At 42.4% G+C, this 15000-nt stretch overlaps 1 protein-coding gene across 1 annotated transcript in view; it reads left to right on the top strand.

The window, feature by feature from the left end:
* Positions 1-15000, top strand: part of cubn (cubilin (intrinsic factor-cobalamin receptor)) — a 40463-nt gene that overhangs the window by 9416 nt on the left and 16047 nt on the right. The window contains exons 16-44 of the mRNA XM_028432839.1: positions 394-556; positions 686-876; positions 1182-1338; positions 1554-1729; positions 1960-2125; positions 2242-2467; positions 2868-2998; positions 3135-3324; positions 3446-3606; positions 3821-4002; positions 4195-4351; positions 6183-6373; positions 6721-6880; positions 7454-7635; positions 7908-8076; positions 8183-8364; positions 8909-9062; positions 9318-9434; positions 9531-9644; positions 9718-9846; positions 9930-10062; positions 10486-10691; positions 11162-11343; positions 11543-11735; positions 11985-12182; positions 12565-12711; positions 13172-13362; positions 14471-14639; positions 14807-14981. Coding sequence (XP_028288640.1) covers positions 394-556; positions 686-876; positions 1182-1338; positions 1554-1729; positions 1960-2125; positions 2242-2467; positions 2868-2998; positions 3135-3324; positions 3446-3606; positions 3821-4002; positions 4195-4351; positions 6183-6373; positions 6721-6880; positions 7454-7635; positions 7908-8076; positions 8183-8364; positions 8909-9062; positions 9318-9434; positions 9531-9644; positions 9718-9846; positions 9930-10062; positions 10486-10691; positions 11162-11343; positions 11543-11735; positions 11985-12182; positions 12565-12711; positions 13172-13362; positions 14471-14639; positions 14807-14981 — 4892 coding nt within the window. The remainder of the gene's footprint in view (positions 1-393; positions 557-685; positions 877-1181; positions 1339-1553; positions 1730-1959; positions 2126-2241; positions 2468-2867; positions 2999-3134; positions 3325-3445; positions 3607-3820; positions 4003-4194; positions 4352-6182; positions 6374-6720; positions 6881-7453; positions 7636-7907; positions 8077-8182; positions 8365-8908; positions 9063-9317; positions 9435-9530; positions 9645-9717; positions 9847-9929; positions 10063-10485; positions 10692-11161; positions 11344-11542; positions 11736-11984; positions 12183-12564; positions 12712-13171; positions 13363-14470; positions 14640-14806; positions 14982-15000) is intronic.

Genomic DNA, 15000 nt, shown 5'->3' on the forward strand with positions numbered 1-15000 from the left:
TCGTAGATAAATAAGTCCAGTATTATAGAATGAAAACAAAGATCAAAACCTGTTTTTTAGGCCCAAACTTTTGTTTGAGAAAACTTGCCAAGATACAGTACAGCACTTCAGATTCACACTGCAAGGGATGAAAGATTTATGTAAATTTGACTAACTGCATTCTGTACTGCACAGCAGACACGGGACAGAGGAGATTGATTGACAATGGTCTAACAAAATGGTCTAAAACAAAAAAAAGGCAGAATTTGCACTAAAAAAATCTGTAAAATTGTGTGTGTCATGTCGTCCAGTTTTGTATACAGTCTATTGATCTGCACCAAAGTTCAAGCTTAGGCTGTGACTCTATTCAACATGCCTATGATGATTGTGTGACTGAATATTAAAATGTCACAGATACGGGATGGACTGTTACCCGAAGACCCAGTACTGGGAAAGTACTGCACTACAGGATCACCGCCCCCCTTGCAGACCACTGGCCCGGCTGCATGGATCCACTTCCACTCTGACTTCAGCGTCTCTGACCGTGGCTTCCACATTACATATACAACATCACCAAGTAAGAAAATAAAATATACAGTACGAGGAGGACTCCTCAAGTTATCTATCTATAGATATAGATATATGTTGGTAGATCATTCAGAATAGATAAAACCAAAACTGATTTTTGTTGTGTTTTCTGTCTCAGGTGACCCTGGTTGTGGTGGTACTTTCACTGACAGCGAAGGCATCATAATTTCCCCCAACTGGCCCAATAACTACGCCCATAACCGCCAGTGTATCTATTTAATCAGACTGCCAGTTGGTGAGAGGGTGGCCCTGAACTTCACTCACATGAGTCTGGAGACTTCCAGCACCTGCACATTTGACTATGTGGAGGTAAGATGTGATTCGTCAAATTAATAGTAATCATATACTAATGTTACAAAACCTTTTTGTCTCTGTGTAGTTGATATGTAGGCAGCAGTGGCTCAGTGGTATAGCAGGGTTGTCCAATAACTGGGGGATTGGACAGGATTGTTTTAGGACACACACACACACATATATATATATATATATATATATATATATATATATATATTTTTTTTTTTTTTTTTTTTTTAACTGTTAAATGTTTTGTTGTCAAGGATCTTTCATTCAGCTTTCCTCAAGTGAGTTTCTTCACCCTCCTTCCTTACTTTCAGGTGCGTGATGGGGGTACGGAGACAGATCCACTCATAGGAAAATACTGCGGAAACTCTCTACCAGCTCCTATTGTTTCATCTTCTCATTTTCTGTGGGTTCGCTTCAAGTCTGACAACTCGGTCAGTCAAGCCGGCTTCAGAGCCATCTACACCGTTGGTGAGGTTCACAAGACGTCATGTGATGACTCATTTGATCAGTACACTATTACTAAATAGACAATAGGTGGCAGCGATTTGGCTGTTTCCATTCAGGAAGTTTTTCCTGCCCTTGAACCAGAATAATTACATAGCCACAAAAAGTTTTGTACGGTCTATGCTCTGTTTGATCCATTACCCACCAACCATCTATCAGCTCTTCTCTTTCTTCTTCAGCTTGTGGAGGTACTTTATCTGGGACTGGGAGAATCCGTTCTCCTTACCACCCCAATGCCTATCTCCACAACAAGGTCTGTGAGTGGGTCATCAACCAGCCTGAGGGTTACGTTGTCACACTCAACTTCCTGTCGTTTGATGTAGAAGGAGGCTCCTGCCGTTTTGACTTTGTTGAGGTAATCTTCTACCACCTGTTCTGATAATATAAAATGCACAGTAAATGTACAGAAATGTATACACACACATAGTTGGATACGTTTGTGTATGTTACCCACATTAGTAAGCAGGATTTAGTCAGGTATTTGTCAAAAAAAAAAGTAAAGCGTCTCAGGGCTACTTAGGAGACAGGATATACACCAAACTTTGTGTACGACATAGTCAGCCATGTTAATTCCTCATTCTATAGATCAGAGATGGCGCAACTTCTAGCTCTCCACTGCTGGGCACGTTCTGTGGCACTAACATTCCACCTAGACTTCAGTCTACTCAGAGGTCTATGTATGTCCGATTCAAGACCGACTCCTCTATCAGCAACCGTGGCTTTGAAGCTGCCTATGGCTCAGCAATAGAGGGTAAGGAAAGTTCCAGCTAATTCACTGTCAAAGGAGCATGTTCATATTTAACATCTTTGAAGCCTTTCAAGGTCTGTCGACCTTTTAACATTTGTCATTTTCCTCACGACCACCAGGGTGCGGTGATACTCTGACCAGTCCTTCGGGCACAATTACAAGTCCCGGTCACCCCAACAACTACCCTCACGGCGCCAACTGTACCTGGTACATCAACGTTTCTCCGGGAAACCTGATTCGACTGACGTTTGACTCCTTCAACATGGAGTACCACAGCAACTGTAACTTTGATTACGTGGAGGTTTACGATAATGGCACTGTGGAGACTGGAAACAAGATCGGAAGGTACGTGTGGTTTGTACATGCACATACTAAAATATAGGGTCTGAGTAGTGATCACTTAATTAGGAACACCTATAGCCCTGCAGCTGAGCAATCCATGAACTCATGAAGAGACAGGGCTTCTGGTAAAATCTCAATTAATCTCTTAATATGATGATTCAGTTTACTAATTAAGTTATGACTTAATTATGAGATTTACATCTATATCTTAATTATGACTTTTATTTCAGAATGACGCTTTATCTCAGAATCATGACTTGAATAACAAAAACTTTATATCTCATAATTAATACAGGCTTCATGGATGCAATCCATCCAAAAATTGGATGTCTTAGTGCAGTTTAAAAAGATGGTAGTTGTGTTTGTATAATGTGTGTGTATGTGTTTTGCTACGTATATACAGGTACTGCGGTCGTTCTGTGCCTCCTTCCATCACCAGCACAGACAGCCAGCTGACGCTGCTGTTTGTGTCCGACACAAGTTTAGCCACAGAGGGATTCTCCGCCAGATATGTCTCCATCAATGCCACCACAGGTACCTGACAGATTGTCTACGGTTCCGTCCTGTCTGTATATTTAAGTACAAACCTTTCCAGTAACGTAAAGTGAAGTAGAAGACACATTTCTGATTTGCTTTGTTTTTTTTTGTATGAATCTTTCTCTCTTACCAGACTGTGCTGAGACCTTCACCGCTCCGACAGGATCCTTCTTTTCCCCTAACTACCCCAATTACTACCCCAACACAAGAGACTGCATCTTTAAGATCATTGTGGAGGTCAACAGGCAGATTATGTTGAACTTCACCAGTTTTGACCTAGAGGGCTCCCCTCCTTCTTGTAACTTTGACTTTGTGGAGATCAGGCAAGGAAAGAATTAAGTACTACCATTCAGATTTGATCCAGACGCTTGGATGTAGGCTGGAAGTATGCTGTGCACAGTAGGAGCACCTCTGTCATTATTCAGATTATTTTGTCTTGTGCAGGGATGGTGGCTATGAAACATCTCCCTTGATTGGTAAGTTCTGTGGTAGTCAGGCACCTCCGGTATTGGTGTCCCATAGCAACCGTTTGTGGGTTAGATTTCGCACCGATGCCTCAGTCACACGCCCTGGATTCTTTGCCCACTGGGATGGAACACAGACAGGTGAGTTGTTAATATTTGAGTTTTTTTTTTCTCATTTTAGCTGCATCACACACACTAGATGAGAGTCTAGAGTGTCTGTGTGGAGGCTCCGCCCCTTCCATGTTTTATTGTATACGGTGACTAATCCCAAACAATAAAGGAGGTATTCACATACAGATATTAGGCTTTACATATACGACAAGTACATTTTCTGTGTTCCATCCTTTTTTCCAAGGTTGTGGGGGGATGTTAACAACTGCATCTGGAGGTTTTTCCTCTCCTAACTATCCTCTGCCCTACCACCCTAATATTGAGTGCTACTGGAACATTAGGACCAGCCAGGGCAGCCAACTCATCCTGTCGTTCTCTGATTTCCACCTGGAGTCCAGCTCCACCTGTTCTTTTGATTACCTGGCTGTGAGTACTGTGGCTTCAACAGATGAACTAAATAGTAGGATGCAGGCATAACATGTTGCATGAGATGAGATGAGATGAGATGAGATGAGATGAGATGAGATGAGATGAGACTTTTATTAAATGTTTTGATACACTTGAAAATGTTGACTGCTGTATATATAATGCTTATGTCATTTCTCTGTGTGTGCTCAGATACATGATGGCAACAGCAGCAGTGCTTTGGAATTGGCTAGGTTGTGTGGTAATGTGCAGCCCAGCCCCATCAACTCCTCCAGGAACGAGTTATTTGTCAAACTCCGTACGGACAGCATCATCAGCGCCGGAGGCTTCATCGCATCATACACCACCAGTAGGAAAACACACACCCTGTTTCATGTCTGATATATTTTTTTGTTTTTAAGTAAGATGAGCAGTGATATGGTCATTAGTGTGAAATAAGCTTCTTCAAGACAACCATCTGTTTTTATGGCAATATCTCACAAGGTGCAACAATCAACCCCTCTGTTAAATTTCTGATAATGTTGAAAAAAAAAGCAGTGTGCTTAAAATGTGGCCGACAAATGGGTCCTTATTTTATCTGATAATGAAGGATCAGGCGTATCCTTTGCAGTCCAGGAATCAATTTCATTCAATTCAATTTGTATAGCGCACTTTACAATCACAATTGTCTCAAAACGCTTCACAGAGACTCAGAGCCTGAACCGACTTAACAGTGGCAAGAAAAAACTCCCTTTTAACAGTAAGAAACCTTGAGCAGGACCCAACTCATAAGGGAGAACCTTCCTGCTGACAGTCAGCCGGGTAAAAGAGGAGAAGAAGAGAGAGACAGCACAGAGAGGATGAAGGAGAGCGAGAGGAGAAGAAGAGGGAGACAGGACAGAGAGGATGAAGGAGAGAGAGAGGAGAAGAGGGAGACAGGACAGAGAAGATGAAGGAGAGAGAGGAGAAGAAGAGAGAGACAGGACAGAGAGGATGAAGGAGAGAGAGAGGAGAAGAAGAGAGAGACAGGACAGAGAGGATGAAGGAGAGAGAGAGGAGAAGAGAGAGACAGCACAGAGAGGATGAAGGAGAGCGAGAGGAGAAGAGGGAGACAGGACAGAGAAGATGAAGGAGAGAGAGAGGAGAAGAAGAGGGAGACAGGACAGAGAGGATGAAGGAGAGAGAGAGGAGAAGAAGAGAGAGACAGGACAGAGAGGATGAAGGAGAGAGAGAGGAGAAGAAGAGGGAGACAGGACAGAGAAGATGAAGGAGAGAGAGAGAGGAGAAGAAGAGAGAGACAGGACAGAGAGGATGAAGGAGAGAGAGAGGAGAAGAAGAGAGAGACAGGACAGAGAGGATGAAGGAGAGAGAGAGGAGAAGAAGAGAGAGACAGGACAGAGAGGATGAAGGAGAGCAAGAGAGAGAGAGTAACAAACATGCACAGACATCATACATTACAGAGAACAAAAATGACAGGTTGTTGATTTTGACAAGCAAGATGAAACAGAGATTATATTATAATGGATGGTCAGTTAATAAATAGTAAGTAATTAAAACAAGGATAGACAACAGAGATGGGTGTAGGCAATTAGCCATGGAATATTCAGGGGCCAGACTGCAGGTCAGCATGCAGGTCTGGAGGCAGAGACCTGCAAAGAGAGAGAGAGAGTGAGAGAGAGACACAAAACTACGAGGAAGACAGCAAACACAGTTTATGACATCTCTAGTATGAGGCAGACTAATGGGAGTAGAGGAGAGGTAAGAGGGTGAGAGGGGGATTTAAAGGGACAGGGAACTGCTCAGGGGATCATGTTTGTGTCCCCCGACAGCATAGGCCTAGAGCAGCATAGCTATGCTAAAAGTTAAGAATTTATCAACCCTATGATACCTGTTATACCTGTGGCTGAGGCCATGTCAACAAGTGACTGTATCTATACCTATGAGCCCAGCCCTACGCACTATGTTTAAGGATAACTATACACTTTACTAAACAGAAAGGTTAGGAATCATTGGATGCAGGTAGTGGCAGTGGACTCCAAAAACTGAACTGCAAAGGTTGAAGAGTAAACTATATATAATCTAGGATTAGGATACAGAAGCAGAGAGTCAGGCAGTCTAAAATTTAGTTGAAACAATTTAAATACTACAGTATTCATAATGTATATTGTTGTGTATCATTGTGTTCTTGTGTGTGTTTCCAGAATGCAGTGGCATGCTCATCTCAGGCCAGCACAGAGGAGTGGTCGAGTCGCTGAACTTCCCTAATGACTATCCAGCGAATACCCTGTGCAGCTGGACCATCCAGGCTAGCAGTGGAAACACCATCAACTACACCTTCACAGCCTTCGAGGTGGAAGGCACCTCCAGCAGCTGTTTCCATGATTACATCAAGGTACGCAATATGCACTGACCCCACCCTAAAAGACAGAACCTGCCCAAACACTATCACCAGGAGGACGGCCAAAAATCACCCTGTTGCAAATGTAAGGTCAACAGTCCTGACAGTCACATTCATTTTACAGGTATTTGGCACCACCTATTGTTGTGGATGTGCTACTGACCTGTTAAAGTCTAGTCTCATTTGTCATGCTGTGTAAACATATAAATAATAATTATTTACAATAAATTAAAAAAAATGTTTATAGTATTGTGGAATGATATTGTCATGCGTTTCCATTGTTATGTGCAGACATATGGAATTGTTATGCGGTATACTCACTCCTAATGTTACTGTGGCAGCTCTATGATGGGACTAGTGAGCAATCTCGTCTGATTGGTACATATTGTGGATTCAACCCCCCACCAGCCAATGGGACATCAGGTTCTGCGCTCACCTTAGTGTTCAGAACAGACTCCTCGGTCTCTAAGCCTGGCTTCCAGATGATGTGGTATCAGAATGGTAGGAGAGAATTTTTTTTTTCATTGTGATTACAGGTATTATCAAGCTTGTACTGAGTCCTTTACGATGCAACCATTTCAGTCAAAATCAAATTAAATCAATAACCTACAAACCTTTTTTAAAATGTGGGAAATATTTTCACATTTAATTCACAATTTTGAAATAAATATTTATTTTAAAATATATTGCCATATTTATTTATATCAGTATGTATTTTGTAGTGTTCTTTAATTTACTAACTTTCTTACTTATTTTTGCAAACAAAACAGCCCATAAACTGCCCATTGAGCCCTGTATCTGCCACCCTCCCTCTTTCTCTTTTTCATCAAAATTTGATTTAAATTACATGTCAAATTGGCAAACTATTGATTTTGTTCCACGTCAGTAGGAAATAAACAAAACCAATAACAACAACAAATATTAGACAATTACACATTTTTATATTGACTCAAGAGGTATCTGATCCAATTAAATAGATTCTGATCCCAATGTGAGTACATATTACGGCAGTATCCAGCACACGTTGATGGGGGACTCCATGCAGGACTCCATGGTGTTTTTTGCTCCTTACAGGTTGTGGTGGGGAACTCTTTGGCCCCAGTGGGTCCATCAGCAGCCCAGGCTACCCGAATAAATATCCAGATAACCGAGAGTGTATCTGGTATATCACCACATCAGCTGGCAGCAGTATTACCCTGAATATCCATGAGTTTGATGTGGAGTTCCACCAAGACTGCAACTATGATGTGCTGGAGGTAAGAGACTGTCTCTCTGTCAGTGTCACAAAAAGGCCTAAGGGGTAGTACATTGTTACAATACAGCACTTGTTATGAGTAAGTTTAATAGCAAATAAACCACTGGAATACAATGGCTGGGTGGCAGTGTTTGGCTATATTACTTACTTATATCTTACTTTGGTTGGCATGTTCATATTTGGAAGCACAATATGAGCATCACCTCAAGAGATTCTTCTGGTAAATCACTGGGGTGCTGCGGCTTTAATAAATAACCCTGGTGGTGGTTTCAGGTGTATGGAGGCCCAGACCTGTCATCACCTCAGCTGGCAAAGCTCTGCACCACCACCACCACACCTATGAGCATCTCCAGCACGGGCAACCGCATCACAGTGCGGTTCAAGTCCGATGCCTATGTCAGTGGTCGAGGATTCAACGCAAGCTGGGTCGAGGTCCAAGGAGGTGGGTTGGCATCACTGCACCACTACCACACAATATAAAGAACTGTAGTGTATCACACTACTATCACCACCAACAACCTTGAATCAAATGTTTTTTTTCTCTGCAGGGTGTGGAGGACCAGTTACAGCTCCTTCAGGGGAGATCCACTCCCCTCTGTATCCCAGCAGCTATCCAAACAATGTGGACTGTTCATGGGTCATCAGTGTGAATCCCAGCCACCGTGTCTTGTTGAATTTCACAGACCTGGACATTGAATATCATGGCAGCTGCAACTGGGACTACGTAGCTGTGAGTAAATGAATCTACATGGTAGAAACTTGTACTAGACTGTAAATAAACATGGCTGATCAGGCTAAACCAATTATACAAAGGTTAGGCCAAAATATCAGGTTTATGGGTGCTACCATGTTGAAAATAGTTGCTGTTTCACCCAAACACCAGTTCCACGAGGAACACCCCTCTCCTCAACTTTTTGCTTAGCTTGACTGCTCACACTGTGCTGACTGCTATGCTACTTCCTTCTTTTTTAGCCAACATATCAAATTAAATATGAAAAATTAACACAGGTCAGTGCAAAAAAAAACAAGTTAACAGTCATAAACCACCCCTGGGAAATATGTATTTGTAGTTTTGTGGTGCATGTCCTATCTACTATTTATGTTTACTGGATATGTTTATGACCTATACTGCAGCAAGCCAACAGGGGGCAATCGAGATGTTTCTGCCTCAGTTTTAGGGAGCTGTCACGCCGTCCATCTTAATATACAGTCTGTGCGCAGTAACACATTGTTCCTTTGTGTCACATGAACTGAATATTCTTATCCATCTACAGATCCATGACGGCCCAACACCATCCTCTCCTCTGCTGGCTCGTGTGTGTGGCAGCGTTCCTTCTTCCATCACCTCCACCCAGAACATCATCTACGTCCGCTTTAGGTCTGACTCTAGTCGGAGCCACCGTGGATTCAGTGCTCGCTTCTCTGAGGGTGGGAACTCTTTCATTTTTTGTTTCATTTGTTCAACTTTCTGCCACTTAAATGCTTAAATCCATCAATCCAGTCTTCAATCAGTAGCAACTAAGAAAAGTTGGGTCAGAAATGTCTTTCTACTTCTTATAAAGTACCAAGACTTTTGAGATTTTGAGGTTTCTGCACCAGTAACAATCAAACATACAGTAGCTACCGTATAATCTCACCACTATTGAGTCATTGAAACTGACCAGGTAGGTGTGTTTCCCGCAGCGTGTGGTGCGACCATTATAACAGATGATGTCGGTGGAGCCATTACATCGCCACGGTACCCAGCATCTTACCCACCAAATCAGAACTGTAGCTGGATAATCACAGCACAGGAACCATGTGAGTTACACAAGGACAAAACCATGTCGTTGTTTGTTTGTTTTGTTTTTTTCATTTACATTTAGTACACTATTGACCATTGTGTTTTTGGAACAGTCAACCACGTCACCCTGTCATTCACTGACTTCGACCTGGAGATGGTCTCATCCAATTGCTCACATGACGCCGTGGAGATCCTTGATGGAGACAACTATGATGCACCTACTATAGGTAGTATATTGTGTGTGTTTGCAGTTTGTAGATAAAAATAACATAATGTAATAATTGCTATACATTTTGTCAGGACGCTACTGTGGCTTTGCAATACCTCACCCGGTGACGTCTTTCAGCAACTCTTTGGTAGTCAACTTCAGGTCTGATAACTCGGTCTCCAGAAAAGGCTTCAGGGCTACCTACACAGCTTCCACCTCCAGTAAGCTTAACAGAATACACTTCGATGACTAGTCAATGCACCGATGGTACTGACAAGATTGACTGATGACCTTCTTCCTGCAGGTTGCGGAGGCGATCTGGTGATGGAGACTGGTGCGTTCAACAGTCCTAACTTTCCAGATGCTTATCCACCTAACGTGGAATGTGTGTGGACCGTCAGGAGCTCACCGGGAAATCGTCTCCAGCTCTCATTTATGTTAGTTGGTATTTAAATATACCTGTAATAAAACTATGATCACCATGTTGTTAGGGAATCTTTACAACCCTGAATATTATGAAGAGTAAGCACAGTGAAGTCATGGTACCTAACTTTACATGCAGTACTCAGATGTTAAAGCATACTCAGTACTGCCATCTAAACACTCTTTTCTGATTAGCTTAGCTAAAATAAGGTCATATTAGGAGTGAGCCTTAATGTAATTAAGATATACGGATCTTAGTCACATTTTTATAGCACTTACTAAAAGTTTGTTGAAATATGCAACAATTGGTATAAATTGGTTAAATAAAGTCGTATGTAATATTTGAGCATGCTCATGACAGTGAGTGTCAGTGGCTAGCATATACATGTTATATTATTTGGAGTCTTTCTTACTGAATTTTGTTATGTTTTGTCCAGCATGTTTCACCTCCAAGGAAGCCTTAACTGTCAAAACGACTACCTAGAAATAAGAGAAGGCAACTCCACAGGGCCCGTGGTCGGTCGCTTCTGTGGAAACTCACTCCCCTCTAACTACACCTCTGTGACCGGTCACATCCTGTGGGTTAAATTTGTCTCTGATGCGGCAATAAGCGGAGCAGGATTCCAAGCCACCTTCTCACATTGTGAGTGTCTATGTGTAAAGACTGTTGTTTCGCTTGTAGTAAGGAAGATGGAGGAAGATGAGTTTGTACTCAGTGAAGGGATTCGGAGAGAGAGGAGATGATTATTTGAGGACAGAGCAAGGAGCATCAGTCCTTGAATTGAATTGAATTGACAATAACTACCAAGCTTTCACGCTTTGTGTTTTAAGTGTTAAGTGGTTTATTGGCTTGCCACACTGAAACGAGAGAACCTTGTTTTTAGCCAGAATGCTAGCATTGATAATGACCACTGTATATAGGGGGGCTTTATATGGGTGGAGCTGGTTTTTGAGTCACATATTGACTAACTATACCAATAAGTTAGACATTCCCTCTTGCAAGACATTTTGAGTGATCAAAAATGTATTATGATATGATAAAGTAAGTTGATGATGTTCTGTGTGTTACATTAAGTAACCTAAAAAACCTTTTACGTCCTCACTGTCTTCTAGTGTATGGTATTGATGTGACGGGAGAATATGGTCAGATAGCGTCCCCGCTGTATCCCAGGACATATCCTAATAATGCCAACTACCGCTGGACCATCACAGTTGGAGGAGACAGCTACGTCCAGATCCGTTTCTTAGACATGGACATAGAGGACACGTATAGCTGCTTCTATGACCATCTGAAAGTAAGATTGTCTTGTTTGTGTCCACAGTTATGATGAGAAACTGTTGTATCGCAGGCACCATATGAGCTTCTTGTCACAAAATTTTACACATATGACACTGTGCAACTGTAAAGCCATCGTCAGTCATTGGTGTGCGGCATATAATATTCAGGCGGTCATGCTTTCTGTCATGTCTTAATAATCCTTGTTTCCTTTGCAGTTATTTGACGGGCCCACTGTTAATCATTACCCTCTGGGGAAACTCTGCGGTGTGTCCTTGCCCCCTCCAATAAGAAGTTCAGGAAGCACCATCACTCTGCAGTTTCAGTCAGATTCAGTGATAGGAGGACGAGGTTTTCTCGTGGAATGGAGCGCCGTACAGGACTCTGGACCGCCCCCCACTATTCCACCAGGTCAGTGCCTATGTTATGTTACTGTATAGTGGAAAAAGAAGAGAAATAATGGTGGCAATGAAGGTAGGCATAAAAACTATAGAATATATATTGTTTAATATCAATACAACTTATTGTTTTCATAGTAGGACTAAAAATGTTTACCTTTATAAAAACTTTATAGAACAACAGGAAATCCAACATTTTACAGTCATTGTGTACATAACTAAATACCATTAATGTGTGTGACGCTGTGCCCTTGCATGTCAGGTGCATGTGGAGGAATTCTGAGAGCTGGAGAGACTCCAAGCTTCCTCTATTCTCCTGGCTGGCCTGAAAACTATCCTCCTGACCAGGAGTGCACCTGGTTAATACGTTCTCCAGACTCAACTATTGAGTTCAACTTCCTGTTTCTTGACATTGAGGACCTCCGCACCTGCTTCTCTGATAGCATTGTCATCAGAGACGGTAAGCCAAGTAACCAAAAATGCACATTTTTGGCTGCTAGTTTCACACTTTGGACCATAGACTGTATAAAAAGATGGATGACATGATAGCTCCCCAAACACCTGGATTTATTGTTGCCTAAAAATCAAGGAAGTAACATCACTATCATCAGCCAATGGAGCAAATAAACTATGCACAAAGTTCATGGAGGGGTGAGCTCAACGTGGAAGTGTTTGGGTGTTTGGGAGTGAAACAGTGATGATGCTTCCACTTTCCCCCTCAACTTTGGATCCAAGATGGCAGTGCCTGAGGCGTAGCTGCATTTTCCATCTTTATATACAGTCTACGGTTCAGACCTTAATGATGAATTTATAACCTTGTGTCTGTGTGTGGATACCCCCAGGTGCATCCAATCTTTCCCCTATCCTGGCCAATGTGTGTGGTCGAGACCCCCCAGGTTCTCTTCACACAACTGGAGACGCCATGTATATCCACTTCTCCTCAGACAGCCATGTCAGCGGTCGAGGCTTTAACGCCTCCTACTCCAAAGGTCTCACTCACTTTTTAAAGCAAATTCATAAACATCTGCTGCACATAGGACCAGCCAGATCACATCAGATAGGCATTATTGCTACACAGATACACAATCCATGCTTTTGTTTGGTTCAACCATTTTCCTGTTTATGAGTGGGGGGACTGGTTGCCATGGCGCTCACGGCGGTAGTTCTAATGTAAACGTCTACTGCATTTTAAAGCTGCTGTGTCAGGGGAATGTGAACTCTCGACCTCTTTATGAAAGTCCACTGCTGTGTTTGTGCCATCGACCACCTCCCTGCCCTCCACATCCATTACATCATATGTTTATGTTTTGTTTATTCATCCGTACTAGATGAATGACAGCGTTTCATTCTCCACACATTTTCTTTCGGATCCCACTCCCAATACAAGATCATAATAATAAAATCATCATCATCATTCAATCATCATAATACTTTTCTTTATCTTTTCAGGCTGCGGTGGTTTTCTACACACAGACAGAGGTGTACTAAGCAGTCCCCATTACCCCCAGAACTACCTGCCCGGTCTGGACTGTAGCTGGCATGTGATGGTGACGTCCGGCTTTAGGGTTTCTGTTACCTTCCAAAACCCTTTCCAGATTCAAGGCTTTGGAACAGGATGTAGCTCGGGAGACTACCTGGAGGTAACCACATAGAATAGAAAATATAATAATAATAATGACAATAATAATATATTTTGAAATATGTAACAACTTTTTTATTTTTTATTTTATTTTTGCTTATCAGTCAGTGTATGATTATAAGCATCACTGGTTATAGTTTAAGTATAGTTATATTATAACTCTGACTGTTGTCTGTGATAATTCTGTCAGTTACAGACTAGTTTTTGTTAATTGTTATGTATTGGAAACTGAATGTAATGAGTGAGAAGGATGCAAGTGGCAGTGATGAAATGTGGCTGCCAGAAAAAAAACAAACAAACAAACAAAAAAAAAGTTGTGCCAGCGGAGGTGAGGTGCTGTTGATCCTGAGGCAGCTAGAGGCTGAGTCATCTGAACACATTCAGGGGGGCTGTGGATGCTATGGCAGCTGAGGATGAGGTAGTTGAGGAAGGCGAGGCATGTAAGGATTCTGAGAAGGCTGAGACAGCTGAGGATAAAAGTGGAAAATCACATTACACGCTGATCCAACTTGAGTGGAATTTCCTCAAGACAAGTCAGAATGTGTGTGGCCTCCACGTGCCTGTATGACCTCTCTACAACTCCTGGGCATGCTCCTGATGCGGTGGATGTTCTCCTGAGGGATCTCCTCCCAGACCTGGATTAAAACATCAGTCAACAGTTCTGGGGAACGGGCAGGCCAGTCAGTGCCTTCATCATGCAGGAACTGCTGTCACTCTTCAGCCACATGAGGCCTAGCATTGTCATCATCAGAAGGAACCCAGGGCCCACTGCACCAGCATATGGTCTCACAATGGGTCTGAGGATCTCATCCCGGTACCTGATGGTAGTCAGGGTACCTCTGGCTAGCACACGGAGGGCAGGTGCGGGTCTCCAAAAGAAATGCCTCCCCACACCATTACTGACCCACCGCCAAACCGGTCATGCTGCATGATGTTACAGGCAGCAAAAGGTTCTCAACGGTGTCTCCAGACTCTGTCACGTCTGTCACATGTGCTCAGTGTGAACCTGCTCTCATCCTTTATAGGTGATTTCTTCTGATTTCACAGAAGTGTGACTGACTTGGAGTTACATGGTGTATTTTCATTATTCATTCCCTCTTTCTCCACAGCTCAGAAATGGTCCGGATGCATCATCTCCCCTACTAGGAGGTCGTATTTGTGGTTCCAGTCCCCCGGCTCTCCTCCAGACTACCGACAACCACCTCTTTATTTTCTTCCACACTGATTCCAATAACGAAGCCAATGGATTTAAGCTGACCTTTGAAGCCCACAGCCAGGGTACAGACACTACTCATTTTTTATATTATAAGTTTTATAATTTATAATTAATAATATTTATTATATTAAAAGTATTATTATTATAAATATGTCTTACAATTTAAAAATATTTCTACTTTGTTTGTAAGCATAAAACGATTTTGTTATGTTTTTTTATGTTTCCTCAGCATGTGGAGGCTTCATCGAGCTGAATAATAATGATCCTCCAGGATACGTCACTTCACCTAACTATCCTCAGAACTACCCTCAAAACACTGACTGTACCTGGGTGCTCACAGTGCCCAACGGAGAAGCTGTTCGAATCGACTTTGAGGATGAATTCTACATCGAGCCCACAACCAGGTACAGCTGAAACCTTCTC

The sequence above is a fragment of the Parambassis ranga genome, chromosome 20 (genome assembly GCF_900634625.1).
Source record: "Parambassis ranga chromosome 20, fParRan2.1, whole genome shotgun sequence".
NCBI classification, from domain to species: domain Eukaryota; kingdom Metazoa; phylum Chordata; class Actinopteri; family Ambassidae; genus Parambassis; species Parambassis ranga.